This window comes from Sciurus vulgaris, assembly GCF_902686455.1.
Source record: "Sciurus vulgaris genome assembly, chromosome: 16".
Classification (NCBI taxonomy): domain Eukaryota; kingdom Metazoa; phylum Chordata; class Mammalia; order Rodentia; family Sciuridae; genus Sciurus; species Sciurus vulgaris.
Window position 1 is genome coordinate 11,514,612 of NC_136477.1, and position 18,521 is coordinate 11,533,132.

The 18,521-nt window shown below is 53.4% G+C and overlaps 1 protein-coding gene and 1 long non-coding RNA gene across 3 annotated transcripts; one reads left to right on the forward strand and one right to left on the reverse strand.

Moving 5' to 3' along the window:
* Window positions 1-317: 317 nt before the first annotated feature.
* On the reverse strand, window positions 318-17,860 carry MAN2B1 (mannosidase alpha class 2B member 1). Of its 2 annotated transcripts, none has more exons than XM_079115827.1 (24): window positions 17,646-17,860; window positions 16,816-16,918; window positions 16,507-16,680; window positions 14,792-14,985; window positions 13,807-13,939; window positions 13,446-13,591; window positions 12,759-12,875; window positions 8,675-8,757; window positions 8,462-8,582; window positions 8,309-8,387; window positions 8,047-8,156; window positions 7,775-7,882; window positions 7,311-7,427; window positions 6,534-6,719; window positions 4,952-5,049; window positions 4,757-4,874; window positions 3,199-3,317; window positions 3,008-3,109; window positions 2,767-2,854; window positions 2,586-2,666; window positions 1,986-2,213; window positions 1,320-1,475; window positions 1,112-1,178; window positions 318-672 (listed from the first exon to the last, which is right to left on the reverse strand). In XM_079115827.1, the coding sequence occupies exons 1-24, from the start codon at window positions 17,805-17,807 to the stop codon at window positions 536-538; spliced, it is 3,027 nt and encodes a 1,008-aa protein (XP_078971953.1). In that variant the 5' UTR covers window positions 17,808-17,860; the 3' UTR covers window positions 318-535. The 2 variants fall into 2 exon arrangements, with proteins under 2 accessions (XP_078971953.1, XP_078971952.1); XM_079115826.1 differs by having other exon boundaries at window positions 1,112-1,214; window positions 17,646-17,859.
* LOC306646955 lies at window positions 2,202-2,415 on the forward strand. Its single transcript, XR_013760011.1, has 2 exons — window positions 2,202-2,334; window positions 2,375-2,415. It is a non-coding gene; the product is annotated as an uncharacterized lncRNA (long non-coding RNA).
* Window positions 17,861-18,521: the final 661 nt, after the last annotated feature.

An 18,521-nucleotide genomic window follows, 5' to 3' on the forward strand; every position in this document is an offset into this window, starting at 1 on the left:
TCAGTGGCTTCTTGAGACAGCTGCACCAGGACCCGAGTGTGGGAGGAGGACCAGGGAGTGAGAGGAGGGAGAGCAAAGTAGAGTCTGATGAGGGATTCAGCCAGGCGTATGGCCTCCGCCTCAGTTCCGGGCAGAGCTAGATTTGCTGATCTTTCTGGGTCATGCATTCTGCACCCCTGCCCACAAATAAAGCAACATACTCAACCATACCACGACCCTTTTAAATCTTAGTACTAGCATTTCATTTTTATTTAGGTGTGTATTTTTTGTACCACGGATTGAATGCAGGCACTTAATCACTGAGCTATATCCCGGGCCCAGTTTTTAAAACTTATTTTTATTTTGAAACAGGGTCTAAGTTGCTTAGGACCTTGCTAAGTTGCTGAGGATGGCTTTGAATTTGCAATCCTCCTGCCTTAGACTCAGGAGCTGCTGGAATTACTGGCGCCGGGCAGCAGTGGCATCTTAAGGGCAGCTGGAGGTGGCAGCAGCACCAGCGTGAGAAGGGAGTCTGCCCCACCCCCAGAGCTGGGGCTCAGCTACTGAAGCGGAACCTGGAGTGGGTCTTGCTGTCCTTCCATTGCACTGAGGCCAGGAAGGTGCGGATTTCCATGGGCTGCAGCGTGATGGAGGATGGGTCCAGCGTGGAGGGGACAGGGTGGGGAGTGGGACCTGTGGAGGGGCAGGGGAGGAGGAGTAAGGGGCGCAGATGTCCTCTGTCTCTCTGTGTTCCCTCCCCTGGCCTAGACACCCCTGAGTCTGTCCCCAGGACCTTACTTCTGACCCTTGAATCACTTTCCCCGGCTGGAACAGAGCCTGAGATCCCCAAATCCTCTGCGTGTCTGGCCAACTGCCCTCCAGTCCTCAAGCTGACGCCCTTCCGGAACTAGACACTGATGGAGACTCTCAGATCTTGTTCTCGGGACTAAACACCCCCAAAGTTAAGCAACATTGCTAGTTTCCCAGACCCACTTCTGGCCCTTAAACCCCTGACCTGCCTCTGATGCTGTCCCGAACCTCAAGCTCCACAGTGGGTCCTGGCCAATATTCCCACATCTCACGCACCACCCCCAGCAGCTGACTCCAGGCAGGACCCAAGGCAGGTCCTCACCGGTGCTGGGTGTCCACTGGAGCCTGGAGGCACTGGCACGGGGCTGGTTGGCCGCCAGCGTGGTCTCCTGCAGGTGGGTGATGGCGAAAGTGGAGAACAGATCCTGCGGGGAGTGGGCGGAACCGGCTGAGTTGCGGCGCAAAGCCGAGTTGGGCCTCTGCCCTTCTCTCTTGCCTCTCCTGTCCCTTCCCACCTCTGCCCTCCTCACCCGCAAGTCCACGGTCACAGGGGCGCTCAGGTTGCGGCTCGAGTCCTCCCACGCTGTGAACTGGTGCTCCAAGCGCAGCAGCAGCATGTCGGGGTCCCAGCGGGCCAGCGTGAGCAGGTGCACCGAGGGCGGCAGCTCCCGGCGCAGTCCCGAGAACTGCGGCAGTGGGGCGGGGCCCAGTCGCGGCGGTAAGGGTCTCGGACCGAGAGGGGCGGGGCGGGCTGCAGGGGCGGGGCTTCTCCGGGAGGGGAGGGACTCAACCAAAAGGGACGAGCAGGTTCCTGACGGTGACCGCTGAGCCCGGGAGGGAGTGGGCGGGCCCAGGTTGCGGGTGAGAGGGGGCCGCCATACCGGTCCCAGCCCAGAAGAGGCAGAACTGACCGAGGCTGAGACTGGACATTGCTAGGGAGCTCGGAGGCCGGGCTGCCGGGGAGGAACCGGGGCTGGGGGAGGCGAGCAGGCGGGAGGGCGGGGCCAGGGTGAGGCGAAGGGGCGGGCGGGTCCTGCTGCCCCAGCGGTGGGTAGCGAGCTGGCACTGCCGGGGGCGGGGCGGGGGCTGAGCCTCCCCAGGGCTCAGGGGACCAGGCTTTGCCCAGGAAAACCTGCACGCAGCCTCTCCCCACAGGCTGCATTCCCGTCCTTTCTGCCCTCCCCGCCGCCCCTCACCTGCTTGAGTGGGGTGGCCCGGGGGCGGTAGCGGGCGCCGTCAGCCGGGGCCAGCACCACCTGCGGGGCTAGGACCTCTCTCTCCGCCAGCAGCCGGTGCTCGGCGGCCGCCGAATCCACCCTGTCCAGCAGCACGAGGTGGCGCCCTCGCACCACCTCTCCGGACCCCTTCTCCAGCAGGGGCTCCCCTACCCCACGGTAGTCATCTTTCAGCAGCTTTCGATGCACCTGCGGGGAGAGTGGCCAGGAGGAGGTGCGGTCTAGCAAAGCGTGTCTGGGCAGAAACCGCGTAAGGCGTTAGAGGAATGTCAAGACCAAAAAAATGGGGAAATGGGTAACGATGATGAGGGTCTGGTAAGGGGACCAGAATGACAGGGAGGCCTAGATAGGGCAGGCCAGGGTCTGGCCTGGGGCCTCGTTAGGGATCGGAGGGAAAACCGCACACAGCGGTAAGAGCTCTCCACTTAGCGGGGCGCACAAGCAGAGACCTGGGACAGAAACAGCCTTCGTGGCCACGGGGCCATGGGAGAGTGCGGCGCAGGCGTCGGGTGGGCACTGGTGGCTGCCGCCTGGCTTGGATCGGGCTGGGACCTGGCTCACCATGAGCTCCAGTGAGCCGTCTGTCAGGCTGCTGCCCCCCTGGGAGCGGTCGGTCAGCACTGTCAGCTGCATGTGCCCGTCCTGGAGGGGGGAGGGCGAGAACAAGGCGGGGTGCTGTGAACCAGTCCCCCAAACTGACACTGGCCGGGGTGGGGAGGAGCAGCGTGGGGGAGGAATTTACCTCAATGTAAATTCGAGTGTTGACAGGGTAGTAGTTTCCCGCCACAGGCTCAGTCTGCCTCAGTGTCCAGGTGGGTCGATAATCTCGCCTGGGGTGGGGTGCGACTTGGTCACCTTGAATCCTATTCCCTGCTCCTCCCTCCACCTTCACCCCTCCCTCCCACATGCATTTAATTGGCAAATACCCCTACTGTCCCTGGCCCCCCACACACCTCGGCCAACCCGAGCCTCAGCCTCCTCACCTTCTCCTCAGGATCTCCCGGCCATTGCTGTCTGTATAGAAGTACTCGTTTGTCTTCATTGGTGTGTCAAAGCGACTGATGACCTCCTTCCCCCCGGCATCACTGTACCCAAAGGAACGGTGAGGTCGGGGGCCAGGCCTAAATTCCACTTTGCTCTTGTTCCCCCACCAGTCCCAGCCTGTGCCACTTACCCCTCAGGTATCGGCCCCACTGTCCACTCCAGCTCCAGGTGACGCTGTCCCTGGTACAGGCGAACCACCTGGGAACACCAGTCCGAAAAATTCTGGTGTACCTCCTGCACCAAAGCTGTCTGTAGGCACATGGGTGTGGAGGACAGATGTCAGCTCACCCCAGAGCAGAGATACGCCCTCAGATGCCTGCCTGCCTGCCTGGGGCGGGGATTCCTGCACACGTCTCCTGCCCAGGTGTGATATCCACACTTCCCCTCAGTCACACCACCTCATTCTGCAGTGTGGTGTACATGCTTGCTGCCTACCATTACCCTGTCTTTCCTCCTTAGAACAAGATTCTAATTTGGCAGGTGGCTGTCTGAAAAAAAGACTATACTGTTGAGTCTTCTGCGAGGCTGTCTGTAGCTCCATGATCATGGTCTGCCCCATGGACAGTGATCAGAGCAGTGTGAACAGTGTTCCCTGCCCCCTTTCCCTTTCCTACCGGCTCAAATGCACATGCAATGGCTGGATCTCCAGCAGCCATCTTAGATCTGAGGTGGAAGCTGAATACTGAGGATGTTAGAGTAACAAGATAGGAGGGATCTGGGTGATTCCAGAACCATCCCACCTTCCCTAAATGGCCAGACTTTCTGTTAGAAGGAAAGAATCTTCTATCTTGTAGGTCAATTAATCTGAGTAACTGTTACAACAGTCCAGCCTGTATCCTAATACATGACCCAGGAATGCAAATGTTAACCTCAAGGGGAGTTTGCATGAGTCTTGCCATTATCTGTCCCTAAGAGAAAACATCAGTGAAATGTCATAGGAAACCACTGTTCCCAACCAGACACAGCCTCAGATGTCCACCCTGAGAGTCTTGCAAGCACTACATAAGTGTGAATTCTCTTTTTTACTTTGAGACAGGGTCTTTCTAAATTGCTTAGGGCCTTGCTAAGTTGCTCAGGCTGGCTCTGAACTTTCAATCTTCCTGCCTCAGCCTCCCAAGTGCCCGGGATTACAGGTATGTGCCACCATGCCCAGCACAAGTGTGAATTCTCAAATATCCATTCCAGATATAAACTTCAAAAAAAACTTTTTTAGTTGCAGATGGACACAATACCTTTATTTTATTTTTCTATTTTTATGGGGTGCTGGGGATCAAACCCAGGCAAGCGCTCTACCACTGAGCTACAGCCCCAGCCTATAAACGTTTTCCTTTTGTGGTGCTGGGGAATGAACCTCGGGCCTTGTGCATGCTAAGCAAGCATTCTACCACTGAGCTACAGCCCCAGCCCCAAGATATAAAAGTGTCCCACAGACCTTAGTGACTCTTGCATCTGCTCCTGACTCTCCCTGTTCACCTCCAATTTCCAAAGCTAAGTATAACCCTGACTGCCACAGTAGATTGGAATGCGTTGGGAGAGACTCATAGAAGCAGCCTAAGTATCAGCCCTACAGGGGACCCTCAGGTCTTAGCCCCTATCTAAAGGAGATGTAAATCCTCCCTCCATCCTCACCGGTTCCACACCCCCCACCTTCATCCCCAGCTCCCCACTCCTTATTCATGGCCCCAGACCTTCACCAGGCGGATCTGAGCCCAGCGGCTCACAGGAAATGGTTTCTGTCCTTCAGGCCTGAAGATGTAGGCCCCAGAGGGCTGCTGGCTTTTATCATCACCTGCACTGGCAATGTACCTGGGACCAGAGCAAGTGAGAGTCACATGAGAGGCCTTTGCTCCACGCTGTCCCCAGCCCTAATGATCCTCTCTCACCAGAAGAAGGCTTGGCTCACGGGTAACAGGAGTTTCTTGTCCTTGTTCCTGATCTCTGTCAAGAACCCAGTGTCAGGGTCGAATGTGGCCCTAATGTACTAGGCAGTGAAGGGTGGAAAGAGATTAATGACCATCGCCTCAGTCAATGGCAGCTCCATTCTTCCCAGAGCTGAGGACAAAACCCTGGAGTCACTTTTCTTCCTCCTGCTTCTCACATGACCCTCCTGGCAAACCCTGCCAGCTCCTCCCGTCCATCTTCCTCTCAGCTGAGCCACTCCCCACCCCAGCAGCCTCACAGGACAATGCGGCTGGCTCCTTAGAGGTCCCCTTTCTTCTACACTCACCCCCACGATCTGCTCATGCCTGCATAGCTAGAGGGTACCTGTGACACTCTAAGCCTAATAGGAGCCCTCATCTGCTCCAGACAAGGCCCACGTGGACCTCTCACGCAGCTACCAGGCCAAGTCCCATGAGACACTCCGGGGCCCACAGAAATGTTCTTATTTCTTTCAGGAGAAGAAAACTTGGGCAGAAAAATAATAAACATATCATAATGAGACTTGCCTGGATTGTATTTATCTTTTATAGCAACATCATCATAAAATAGTGTTTTTTAAGCACTGAGGATTACACCTAGGCCCTTGCACATGCCGGGCGACCACTCTACCAGTGAGCCACATCCCAAGTCACTTTTTATTTATTTAATTTTATTTTTCTGGTACCAGTGATTGAACCCAGGGTGCTTAACCACTGAGCCACATCCCCAGCCCTTCTCTGCATTTTATCTAGAGATAGGGTCACACTGAATTGTTTATTGCCTTGCTCAGTTGTGGAGGCTGGCTTTGAACTCACAATCCTCCTGTCTCACCTTCTGAGTCGCTGGGATTAGACATGCGCCTCCGCACCCAACCCCAGGTTATTTTTGGTTTTTGAGATGAGATAGGTTCTTGCTAAATTGCCCGGCCTGGACTTGAACTTTTGATCCTCCTGCCTCAGCCTATTGAGCATCTAGGATTATAGGCATCTGCTACCACTTCTGGCCACTCATGCCAGTCTTAAGGCAGCCTCATTGTGCCCATGGCCCCTTCAGAAGAGCCAAAGTCTTCCTCTCCATCCCTGGCCCTCACGGTCTGAGGGCTTCTGTGTCTGCTACCTTCTGCCTGCCGGAACTCCTCTTCCCCCATATGCCACCTGACTCCCTTCTCTGGGTATTTACTAATTTCAGTGCTGCAGACAGAAGCCAGAGTATGGTGCATGCTAGGCAAGAACTCCACCACCAAACTACAACTCCAGCCTAGGTCTCAATTTAAATGTCACATTCTTTGACACCCCTCCTCAAAAACTGCAAGCACCCAATGTCCATCAGTTGTGATATACCTAACAAGAATCACCCACAATCCCACTGGATCCTCACAATAGCTCCACAATAGGACACTGAGGCTCAGATGAATGTTATTCACTCACTCAAGGACACAATCAGAGGAGTGAATGGTGATGCTAAACCAAGGTCACTGACCCAGCAGCTGACATGACATTTCAACTTGTCACAGGGGCAGTGAAAGAAATTCAAATAGGGTCTCACCTCATTTTCAATTGCTAAGACACGGTACTGGGACTTGTGGGGAGCGGAATTTGGAGGAGGGGCCTGGGGCATCGTTTGATTCATCCTGGTTACTGAGTAGATGCTGAAGCCCAAGGCAGGCACGGAGGCTGAGAACAGCAGCTCCGGAGAGTGCTCCTGAGGGTCAGAGCTGGGAACTACCACCACCTGGGTAGGGAGGCAGGAACGCGAGTGAAGAGGTTGTAAATACACCTAGAGACCAATCATAGGGGAGGCATCGAATGCGAGGAAAGGAAAGAGTTTTGGGATGGGGAAATGAAATTTAGGTGTTGGAGGAGTGGGGTGTTCGGATTCCAACAAAAAAGTTGCAAAGGTTGGGGTTTGGCCAGTGTTAGAGCCAGTGCTTAGCATGCATGGGATCCTGGGGTCCATCCCCAGCCTAGAGGTCAGGAATGCTGCAGAGAAGACTCCCAAGGAGGAAAAGAGAATCCAATGGGAGGGTGAAGAGATTGTGCGGGTCTTGGAGAAATGAGGGAGGAAGCAGGGGAAGAGATCCTGAAGCTGGGGAGCAAATTCTAGGTGAGAATAAGCTCAAGGGAGAGGGCGTCTGGGATGAAAGGGCTATCTGTGAACAGGGAGAAAATTTCCAGGGGGGGCATTAGAAAGGGGGAGCACTTATGGGAGGGAGGTGTTTCCAAGCGGGGAGAGGGCAACGTTAAGGGAAAGAGAGGTTCATGGGGGAAGTATCCATGAGAAGCGAGGAAGTACCAAGGGGTAATACTCGTTAAATGGACTCACATCATTGAGCACAGTCTTGCCATTGGGATCCTTCACGAGGAAAACACCTTTGCTGACTGGCAGCCGCACCATTTGATCCACCTTCCGCCCCAGGGGGTTGTAAATGACGACGTGGAACTGGGGGAAAGGGTCAGGGAGGAAAAGGATCACCGCAGGCTTCCTACAAATCCACCTGTCGGGTGGGGCAGAGTCCCAGCGAGGCCAGGCACATCTCTCAGAACGAGCCATCCCTTTGTGGTGCAATAGTCCCTGTCCTGACCTAGCTTCACTGTACCCCACGCAATCTCACCCAGGGATGGTCCTCCAACAGGGGGGAAAAAAACTAAAACTAAAAAAACCCCACACGCAACCACACCTTAAGGAGCGCCTCGGCCCAAGACGCGCCTATCCTCGCCCCTCTGTTGGACTTCGCTTGCTAGGGTCCCACCCACCGACCGCTTCCCGGCCTCGGCGCCCAGGCTCACACTCGCCGACTTCTGGCTGGGCGGGCAGATGCTCATGTTGAGTTCGCGGCAGAACGAGAAGGCCAGCTTGGAGCCGCTGAGCCACGCCAACGCGTTGCTCAGGAGAACCTAGGGAGGAGCTCAAAAGAACCGCTCAGCTCTGGACCCGCCTCACCTGGACCTCCACCGGCCCCGCCTGTCTCCGCCCCTCGCGCCGAGGCCCCGCCTCCCCGGAATCCGCCCAATGAACGCTCCTCGGCCCCACCCATTCCCCAAAGCCCCGCCCCACGCACCTCGCAGGGACCCCAGCCTTCCGCCAGTTGACGCGCATAGTCGTTCACCACGTGCTGCTTGGCGGTGCCGCTGACCGCGTCGTGGTGCTGGAGCACCGCCATCGCCTCATCTGCGTACAGGCGGTGAATTGGTGGGGTCTCCGCGGAATCCGGCGCCCACCGCAAGGGGATGCGAAAGGTCGGGTGAGGGCAGGCTCAGGAGGCGGCCCAAGGTGGTGTCTAACTCCAGCCGCGCCCCTCCCCTCGTTTGCCCGGCACCTACTGAGGAGCGCACTGTCTCCCCAGCCGTAGGGTCCTAGGGTGGCCTCACGGCCCGCCAGCGCCTCCAGCTGGTTGCACACCTGGGGAGAAAGGGGTGTGTTGGGGCCCCTGGGTCTCCTTGAGTTTTGCCCCATCGAACCCAGCACCCACTCACCTGCAGAAAGTTGTAACTGAGGCGCTCGTAGCGTTTGAGGGCCGGCCTGCTGGTGAAAAAGCCGGTCCAGAACATGTGCGGGCCGTCGGCGTACGGGAAGAAGTCGTCCTTTTTCACCGACCTGCGGCGGAAGAGCGGCGGGTCAGCGTCACAAGCCACGGAACCTGCCAGCAACCCCGCCTCGCCCCGCAGGCTCTCCAGTCCCTCCGATACCAGGTGAGGTTGGCCTTGTGCAGCTCCCACAGGTAACAAGCAGGGCTGGAGTAGAGGACATGGACCCGGCTCCCGTTTGCCTGCTGCTGGGGGAGGCGTGCGTGAGCCCTCGGGAGTCCGCACCTCCCCGGGGCCCACAGGTGTGCACATGCACATCCATGCCTCCAGTGGATTCGGGCTCTGAATAGACGCGTGAAGTACACACCAGTGCTCATGTAGGAAAACAAATTGGGTTGAGGCCAAACGTTAACCTTTGTTGAACTTCAGGGATAATTGGCCAAGAATAAACCTGAAATCATACTTTTTTTTTTTTTTTTTTGAGACGGAGGTCTTGAATTCGTGAGCTCAAAAGATTCTCTTCATCTCAGCCTCCAAAGCAGCCGAGACTACAGGTGTGCCAAGTCACTTTACCCAATTGATTTACTAAAATTCCTTAATGATTTCAATTTTATTATGTAAAACATTAGGGAAGCTGGGAGTTTTAGCTCATGCCTGTGATCCCAGCTACTGGGGAGGCTGAGGCAGGAGGATCCCAAATCGAAGGCCAGCCTGGGCAACTTGCAAGATCCTGTATTAAAATAAAAAGGGGATGTTGCTCAGTGGTAGAGCACAATGGATTTGATTCCCCTATTTCAAAAATAAGTAAATAATGGGGCTGGGGATGTAGTTCAGTGGTAGAGAGTCCCTGGCTTCCATTCCCAGTAGGGGAAGGGGTCATTAGGGGGGAAACTGCATGACATTTTAGGACAGGAATAATAATCATTTTCCAGCACTGTCAGATTGTTACCAAAAAAATGCTTTTAACTTTTTTTTTTTTTTTTTCTGTTTGGATGGTAACTGAGTGTGGAACTCAGGGCCTCCAGCATGTTAACTCCGCACTGTACCACTGAGCTATACCAGTAACATAGTCTTTATAATGAATGGAGGCTCATTTTCTACTGACCTTCATGAGGAAAAGGATGTTTGCTCACTCTGTTCCCGGTATGCACAGTAGGTGCTCAGTAACATTTGAGTGAATGAAGGGGTTTACATGGAACTACATTCCTTTAATTGTGTACACACACGATTTTTTTCCTCCAGGAACTGGTTCCAGGACCCTTCCCCAGGATACCAGTTCCTTGGATGCTCAAGTCCCTTATATAAAATGGTGTTGTATGTAAACAATGTACATCTTCACCTATATGCTAAATCCTCTCTAGATAACTTATAATACATGATACAATGTAAATGCTATGTGTATATTTGTTATATTGTATTTGAGGGAATTGACAAAGAAAATGTTTATGCATGTTCGGTACAGATATAAGTGTTTCCCCAAATATTTTCTGTCCAGGGTAGTTGAACCTGTGGACATGGAGCCATGACCTGTATTTGCTTACATGTGGAATGTGCACACAGCCATGCATACTGTTTTGTTTCTTGGTTTCCCCCTTGGCACTAGGGATTAAACCCAGGAGTGTTTCATGACTGAGTCCCATTCCCAGCCTTCTTTATTTTTTATTTTGAGGTAGGTTCTTGCTCAGTTGTTCAGGGCCTCACTAAATCTCAAAGGCTGGCTTTGAACTTGCCATCCTCCTGCCTCAGCCTCCCGAGCTGCGGGAATTCAGGTGTGCGCCACTGCACCTGGCAGCAAACCACCACTCAGTTCTTCAGTATGCTCGGGGACTGCAGGCACAGCCTAAATTAAGAGAGGCTAGACTTCACCGTCGTGGAATTCACAGACAGGTAAAGGAGATGTTGAATGGAGATGGCCTCTTGGCTACAATCCACCTGGATGTGGCACCACAGGTGTTCGTGGGCGCTGTTTTAAGCACAAGAGGAAAGGCTCTAACTGAAGTGTGGCTAAGGCTTTCTGGAGGAGATATTGCAGCTGTGTCTTAGAGGAACAGGTTTTCAGTTAGAAAAATAACAAACAGCTAGGGGTGGGGTGTTGCTCAGTCGTGCAGCTTGCCTAGCATGCTTGACACCCTGGGTCCCATCCCGGGCACTCCGAATCATCATCATCCACGAGATGCTTTGTGGGCCAGCCACCGAGGTACTGATGAGTGTAAATGAACTCTCAAGCTCTTGCTAGCAGCCTGATGAAGTGGGGACCACTATTATGTCATTTCAGAGGACATAAGGAGAAAACCAAGGTACTGATCATTTAAATACACTTCTCAAAGTCACACAGCAGTAAAATGGCAAAGCCAGGATTTAAACTTAGGGACTTCATTTCCAGAGTTTGTAACGTGGAGTCATCAAAGGAGCAGTCAGTGGTAAAAGAGCATGACATCATGACAGCCCAGGGACATGGTATTTGCAGGAGGCAGTGGTCAAGGTACTGTAGGCTCTCTGGGAACCAGGAGCGGGGCGGGGGGAGTCTGATAAATGTCTTCTGGAAGACCCTCAGTGGTTCCTGAGAGCTGTTCTGGTGAAACGGCAGTGCAGGGGGGACTGGATGATAACAGTGTAGTGACGACACAGGTGGTGAGGACAGGATTGATGGGACAGGGCTTCTCAGAAGAAAGGTGACAAGTTTCTCTGCTGATGGGAAAGAATAACTGCTTGTGCCCATAGTCTGGGCCACTTACAGGGAACATCAACGGATCTGTGTTGGTGTGAATAATGATGACCCGAAGATGTCTGAGTCCCGATCCCAGAACCTGAGACTATCACAGGTAATCTACAAAGGGGACTGAGGGTTACAGATGGAATTAAGTGTGGTGATTCAACGGCCTTAACAGATTATCCTGGATTACCTGGGAAGCCCAACATAATCACAAGGACCTTTAAAACTGGAAGAGGAAGGGACTGGGGTGTAGCTCAGTAGTGGAGCGCTTGCCTAGCAGTGTGAGGCACTGGGTTTGATCCTCAGCACCATATAAAAACAAATAAAGGCATTCTGTCCATCTACAACTAAATAAAAAGATTTAAATATATAAAAGTAAACATAAAGTATATATTTGTAAATTATATATAAATAAATATACTTTAAAAGGGAAGGAGGAAGCCAGGCATGGTGGTGCACACCCATAACCCCAGCGGTTCAGGAGGCTGAGGCAGGATGGCGAGTTCAAAGCCAGCCTCAGCAGCTGAGCAAGGCCCTAAGCAACTCAACGAGACCGTGTCCCTAAATAAAATATAAAAAAGCTGGGGATGCGGCTCAGTGGTTAACAGCCCCTGGGTTCAATCTCTGGTACCAAAAACGAAAGGAACGCACCTGGAAGAGGGATGCAGAAGAGGCGACAATGAAAGTGAAGTGACTGCGGAAGCAGAGTCAGAGAGAGGCTATGTGACTGGCACTGGAGATGGAGGAAGCCTCTAGAAAAACGCAAACACCTTTCTCCAAAACTGCCAAGACCTCACTTCTTGCTCAGTGAGACTGATGCTAGACTTCCCACCTGAGAACTCTATGACCATGTATGTTTCTGTAGCTGAGCTTGTGTTTGTTTGTTATAGCAGCAACTGAAAAATAAGACAGCACTCTAAACATGACCTGAGCCAAAGGGATACGAGCAGCCTGTTGCTATAGTTTGCATCTGCAGTGTCCCCAGAGCCCATGTGTTAAAGGCCTGGTTGGGAGATGGTGAAGACTTTAAAAGGTGGAACGCATTAGGAGGTCTTGAGGTCACTGGGGCTGTGTCCTCAAAGGGATGAGTGGGACCCCAGCTCCTTCCTCTTACTCTCTCTCTCTCCCTGGCCATGAGGTGAGTAGCTGCACTCTGTCATCTGCTCCTGCATGATGTGCTGCCTTACCGCAGACCCAAAGCAAGGGGCCAACCGATCATGGACTGAAACCTCCAAAACTGTGGCAAAGTGACCCTTCTCCCTGCCTCATGGGACTGAGCCCAGGGCATCACACATGCTAGGCAAGCAATATCCCCAGCCCTTTTTATTTCATTTTGAGACAGGGTCTCACCAAGTTGCCAGATTGGCTTTGAACTTGTGATCCTTCTGCCTCAGCCTCCAGAGTAACCTGGATTTCAGGCATGTGCCGCCATGCCTGGCTAATCCTTTTATCTTATTTGAGGTACGTGTTATAGTGACAGAAAGTGGATTAACACATGCCTGCCCACAACTACCACAGGGTGGGCACACAGACCTGAGCATTGACCTGTCGGATGAGCTTGTCAAGGTTCTCGAACCACAGATTGGCGTTCTCATACTGGAAGTCTGAGCCCATGGTCATCACAGTGTGGTCGGTGCGGTAATACTGGCTCTGCAGGAAGGAGGGGAGTCCTCAAGCCAGGATGTCCTAGACACCCCTGTGTCTAGCTGTGTATTGGTATATATGCGGTCAAGAATGTATGTGCTACAGCTGGACAGGGAGGTGCACTCCTACAATCCCGGCGGTTCAGGAGGCTGAGAGTTCAAAACCAGCCTCAGCAACTTAGCAAGGCCCTAAGCAACTCAATGAGACCCTGTCTTTAAATAAAATATTAAAAAGGGCTGTGGATGTGGCTTAGCATCCTTGGGTTCAATCCCTAATACCAAAAAAAAAAAAAAAAAAAAGGGTGCATGGGAGCATAGGGACACATAAAGAGCCACTGACTGTCCTGTTCTCTTGGGCCTACTACGCAGATGAGGGCCGGAGGCACTGTGAGGCCTGATGCTACCTCGTGCATGCGTCTAATGAAGGGTGCACGGTAACCTGAGAGGAAGGACGTGGTAGGGTGAATGGAATAGTAGCATTCAGTACATCTTCTATCACCTCGGGTATTCCCTGAGCTGGGGAAAAGGCTCGGTGCATGGTATACACTGGTCCTGCAGGGACTGGACTCCGGATTACCTGGTTAGTGGCCAGCTTCAGGAAGTATGTGACCAGCGTCTTGACATTGTACCCAGGGCTGCGGGGATCCTCCACCACAGGGTCATCTCTACACAGCATATCCCAGCACAGGTTTTGCGGTGGGTTGTATATGTTGGGGAGTATACCTGTAGGCCATACCAGGCTCAGGGGGTGCCCAGTACTCCAGAGCTTCCCTGGGGTCCAAGCCTGCCCTGTGCCACCCAGAATGGGCTTCAGGATTTGTGAGGCCCATTGTAAAAGGAAAATGCAGGTACCTTGTTCCTAAATGATTAGGGATTTTAGGACCACAGATCACTGAATCAGGCCCTGGGTGACGGCCCTGCTCCCACTCCCTCCTCACCAGTGAAGAGGTCAGCAGTGGGAGGCTCCAGGCTGGTGCTGCCCCTCCACACCTGCTCCATCTCCAGACTGTCCTCCCGCAACTGTTTATCTTGATAATCAATGCGCCCTAGGAAGAAGCCATCGAAGCCCATCTGGAGGGGGGACAAGAGGGGACAGTGTGGATGAGCAGCCAGAGCCCTCTCACCCACAAGCTCTGCTCAGCTGGGGAAGGACTGGTCAGAGCACAAATTCAAAGGAAGTGGGACCAAAACTAAGCAGGCCTCTGGTTTATCTCCCAGCCTGGGAAGGGCATACACCACAGGCGGGCATCCTAGGCAGTTATCTGTCCCTGAGCGCACACACCACGGGAACCAGTCACCCAAACTTTGGGGATGGCACGAGAAGATCTCAGAAATGACTGTCTCCCAAATTAACCAGTGAATTGCAACTCCAACAAGAAACACGTGGAATGCAGCCTTTGAACCACCTTTAAAAGGCCCCCTGTTCCTGCTGATGGGCGGAATCACAGCCTCTGGACAGAAGTCCCTGTGTTTCTCTTTTGCTAACAAAGCAATAAAACTTCTTCCCCCCTCAACAAACAAACAGAAAACATCACAGGGCAGGAGGGAGGTGACAAGTCTAAACCAGACTCACGTCCCCCTCCCCAGCTCGGTCAACCGCTCCTTCTGCAGCCTGAAGCTGGATGGATCCGCTCACAGGAAATGAAAATGATTTTAAAGCAAGGCCAGAACCCAAAAGGAACACCAGATTCCAGTTCACCCAAAATGGGATGAGGGACATAACTTGGTGGTAGAGCACTCGTCTAGCATGAGTGAGGTCCTGGGTTCAGCACCAAAAAACATATCAAGTTCACCCAAGGGGCGGGAGTAGGGGCTGTCCCAGCAGGCAGGGTCTGGGTCACTTGAGATCACAAGTGGGGCTTTAGTCGCTTCAGGACGACACGATGCCAGGGAAGAGGGGTCCAAGAGAGGTCTGTACAGCACCTGGGCGAACAAGGAGGCCTGTTCTCGAGAGTGGCCAAAGGGGTCGATGTGCCAGGCCACACGGGGACGCCCATCCTTGCCGAAAGTGTCTTCCAGAAAGCGCAGCCCAAGTGTCATCTGGTCCACGATGGCCCCGTAGTGAGTGGTGGCCTCATCGTTCATCACCCAGCCACCGTTGACAAACTCCAGGCGGCCTGTGCAAGGAGGGGCAAGGGCGGGTGACTGGGAATCTGAAGACCTGCCTGCATGCTCAAGCCTAATAGGAAAAGAAGGGGCACCCCCTGGCCAGGGTAGCAGGCTGGTAAAGAAGGCACTCGCGCCGCAGGCTTCCCTCCTCCACCCAGCCCTAGCCCTCCTTTTTTTTTTTTTTTTTTTTTTTCATAAGCCAAGGAGTATTCACAGGTTCTGTTCAGGGGCTGGGCATGTAGATCAGTGGTAGAACTCTTGTCTAGCACGCACAAATCCCTGGGCTCCAAACCCAACACCACAGAAAGAAAAAAGAAAAGAAAGTTAGTTCTACACAAAGCTAGTTTTGGGCAAGGCAGATCTGACTGGGCTCTGCCCTCCACAGTGTGTATCTGCAGGAGCCGGTTGAAGCCATGGTGTGCAGAAGTCCCAGGTCTCAGAAAGAAACAGTGCACTGCACAGTGCCAAATGCAGCTTGCAGATCAGTTGCTTCTGCTGTCCAGTCCAGGAGTCAGGAGAGGGTGTTCAGAGTGGTGTGTGTGTGTATCTCAGCAGGTGGCAGATGCTCCTGCCTGGTGGGGGGATGAAGACTCTTCTCCTCATTTCATTATGCCTAGCCCTCCTTTTTAAAAAAATTTGGGGGTATTGGAGATTGCACCTAGAGACACTTTACCACTGAGCCGCATCCTCAGCCCTTTTTATTTTTAATTTTAAGACGGTCTCATTAAGTTGCTGAGGCTGGCTTCCAACTTGCCATCCTCCTGCCTCAGTCTCCCAAGTGGCTGGGATTGTAATGGGTTAACTTGATGCTTTGACTGTATCCCTTGTCACTTTGAAACTTACAAGGTTTTTCTTTTTTCCAACCTTTCCCCTGATCTTCTTTTCCCTAACTTCCTCCTCCCTGATCTCCTTCCTCATCTCTCCTCTCTAATATTCTCTCTGAATCACCTCTATAAATAAGCAGCCACCTGTTCCTGCTGATGGGCAGAATCACAGCCTTTGGGACAGGAGGCCCCTGAGTTTCTCCTTTGCTAGCAAAGCAAAAACTATCTCTTTCCTTTTTCTCAAAACCTCGTTATTGGATTGGCATCAGGGACAAGGACTGAGCTTTCAGCAACAGGATTGCAGGTGTGTATTACCCGCACCTGACGCGGTAGGCTTTTCAGAGCCACTGGAGGTGCGGCCTTGCAGGATGCACAGGGCTTCTCCAGTTAGCCTCGCACGGTCACAGCCTGTGACCCCAGCTACTCCAGAGGGTGGAAAGTTGGACGCCCGCCTGGGCAACTCAAGGAGACCCTATCTCAAATTTTAAAAAAGGGCTGGGGATGTAGCTCAGTAGTACATGCCCCTGGGTTTAATTTCCAATACCACCAAAAGAAAAAAAAAGTTTTCCAAGTAAAGGGATTCCCGGTCTGTGAAACCACGTGCGTGCACAGCTTGCACGTGGCGTGATAAAATCTCAGAAACCAGGTTTGCAAAAACACACTGGGGTTGGGCTACCTCTTTTCCCTCTCTTGGGGCATGCTTACCCTGGCGCACCAGTTTCCTCACAATTTCCTGCGTTGCATTTGTCTGCTGGTTCCACCAACGGGAGAAGAAAGCAATTTCCACATAGATGAAGCGTCGGGTGGGCTCAGCCAGTAGAGCAGAGATAACTGAATATAAGATGTGCTGCACACCCGCATGCTGGATATCATTCTCGACTGTGGATACAGGAAAGCAAGCAGGGACAGCAGAGTCAGAGGGAACATTCCTTGACATAGGAGGAGCCAAAGCTATCAGTTGTCCCACCATAAAGTCCAAGTACCAGAAGGTCAAATCCCAACCTCTATACTTACCGCCATAGAAATACTGGTCCACGGTCTTGAGCCAGCCCACGTCATCATGTGTGTGGGCCACCAGGTGTACATTGAGCATGTTTGGCTGCACTCTGGGGCACGTCTACACAGGGACCCCAAACACACAGACATACACGGCCTGTCAATAACTTCAGGGTTAAGAGGCAAGACTGAAAGGTAGGGAAGGGGGTGTGGGAGGCGCATGATAAATCTTGATCTCAGAGTGGCTCAGGGAAGTAGAGAGGCTGTACCTGACCCTGACTGTGCAGAGGAGGCCCTGCCCGCCGGGCAGGACACACACACAGTTGCTCACAGATACAACTCCCACTTGGCACAACCCCACAATGCAGCTCGCTCACACCCTGAGGAAATATTCACAGTAATGGCTATGTTTGTTAAACATTGGCAGGTAGACAGCATGGGAATGGAGCTGTATCATGCCTTCTTTTCAGACGAGAGCACTGAAGCACAGAGAGAGAAAGGGACTCGCGCAAGGAGGCAGCCAGGAAGTGGAGTCCAGGCTGGAACTCCAGACCGCCAACTCCAGAGTCTCACTGTCCGCTAGCTGCTCTCCACCCGCGCCTGCCCCTCCACAGTTAAGTGCATGGGAAATCCAAGCAAAAGACCCGGAGACAGGGAGGGAGCACGATCAGAGGCAGCCCCGTTCTTGGATGCGTGCAGACAGACTCTGAATAACACAAAGTACTCGGGCCACAGTGTCTTATCAACAGGTATCCACGAGGCACCTACTGATCAAAGTCACCCACACCTCCGGACAGTACTCGGGGCTTCTCTGGCTACTGTACGTTTCCGCTGAGAGTCCCGCTCACCTCGTATCCTGCAGCCCGAGCTCCCGGAGCCGCCAGCAACAGCAAAAAGAGAAAGGGGACAGATGGGAGCGGCGCACACAGGGCGCGGGAGCTCATCCACGGCTCGGCTGCGCCCGTCCAGCGGCCAGCGCCGACCCACGAAGCCTGTGAGCGGCTGCCCATAGCTCCGCCACCGTCGCGATCTCCTGCGGGCTTCCCGGACGCTGCCAATACAAGAAGAATGCTCCGCCCCTAGAACCGGCCTGGCCAATCGGCGGGAACACGTCTAGGGCGGGGCCTCATGTTGCAGGATTGAGGTTGCAGCCCTAGAAATTTAGGGAATTGCGAAGATCAAGGTAAAGCGCAGTTGTGTCCCACCCTCTGGGCGCTGTTTGGGCGGAGGCGCCTTGAGCATCTCGCCGTGGGCATCTCGAGTGCCTGTGTCCCTGCGGAAGCAGTTGATTTTCCCACGGACGCCAGGTTTTCCTAGGAACCTAAGGGATCCTAAGAGCTGCTTTCAGGACTGGGATCCTGGAGGGACCTCGCTTGGCTAGAAGGGTTGATGAAGGTCTTGTTCTGTCCTGTGGTTTAGGGACATTGGGTAAACAATCTGTCCTTGGAATGTTGGGAATGACAGGCACCCAGTCTCTTTGGCATGGATCACGAGACCCTCCAGTGAGGTGGGAGGGCCTTAAAGGTGGCAGAGGACCCCGAGTCTTTTATGCCCTTTCCCGTTGCGACCAGTCCATCCAGTTTGCAGACATTACTCTAGTCATCTTCTAAGAAACCCAAAGCACAGAGTGCACAGGTCAGCAGGGGCATCAGCTGAGTTGCCAGAGGGCAGGGGTCACCTGGCACCTGACTTCAGTCGTGAGGTTTGTGAAAGGACTTGAACCA

Bases quoted from the DNA above. Each gene is read 5' to 3' on its own strand.
- MAN2B1 (XM_079115826.1), bottom strand. From the start codon at position 17,807: ATGGGCAGCCGCTCACAGGCTTCGTGGGTCGGCGCTGGCCGCTGGACG. The intron at 7,883-8,046 runs GTGCGTGGGGCG...GCTCCTCCCTAG, and splicing joins AAGGCTGGGGTCCCTGCGAG to GTTCTCCTGAGCAACGCGTT. The intron at 1,215-1,319 runs GTGAGGAGGGCA...CACTCCCCGCAG, and splicing joins CTGTGACCGTGGACTTGCGG to GATCTGTTCTCCACTTTCGC.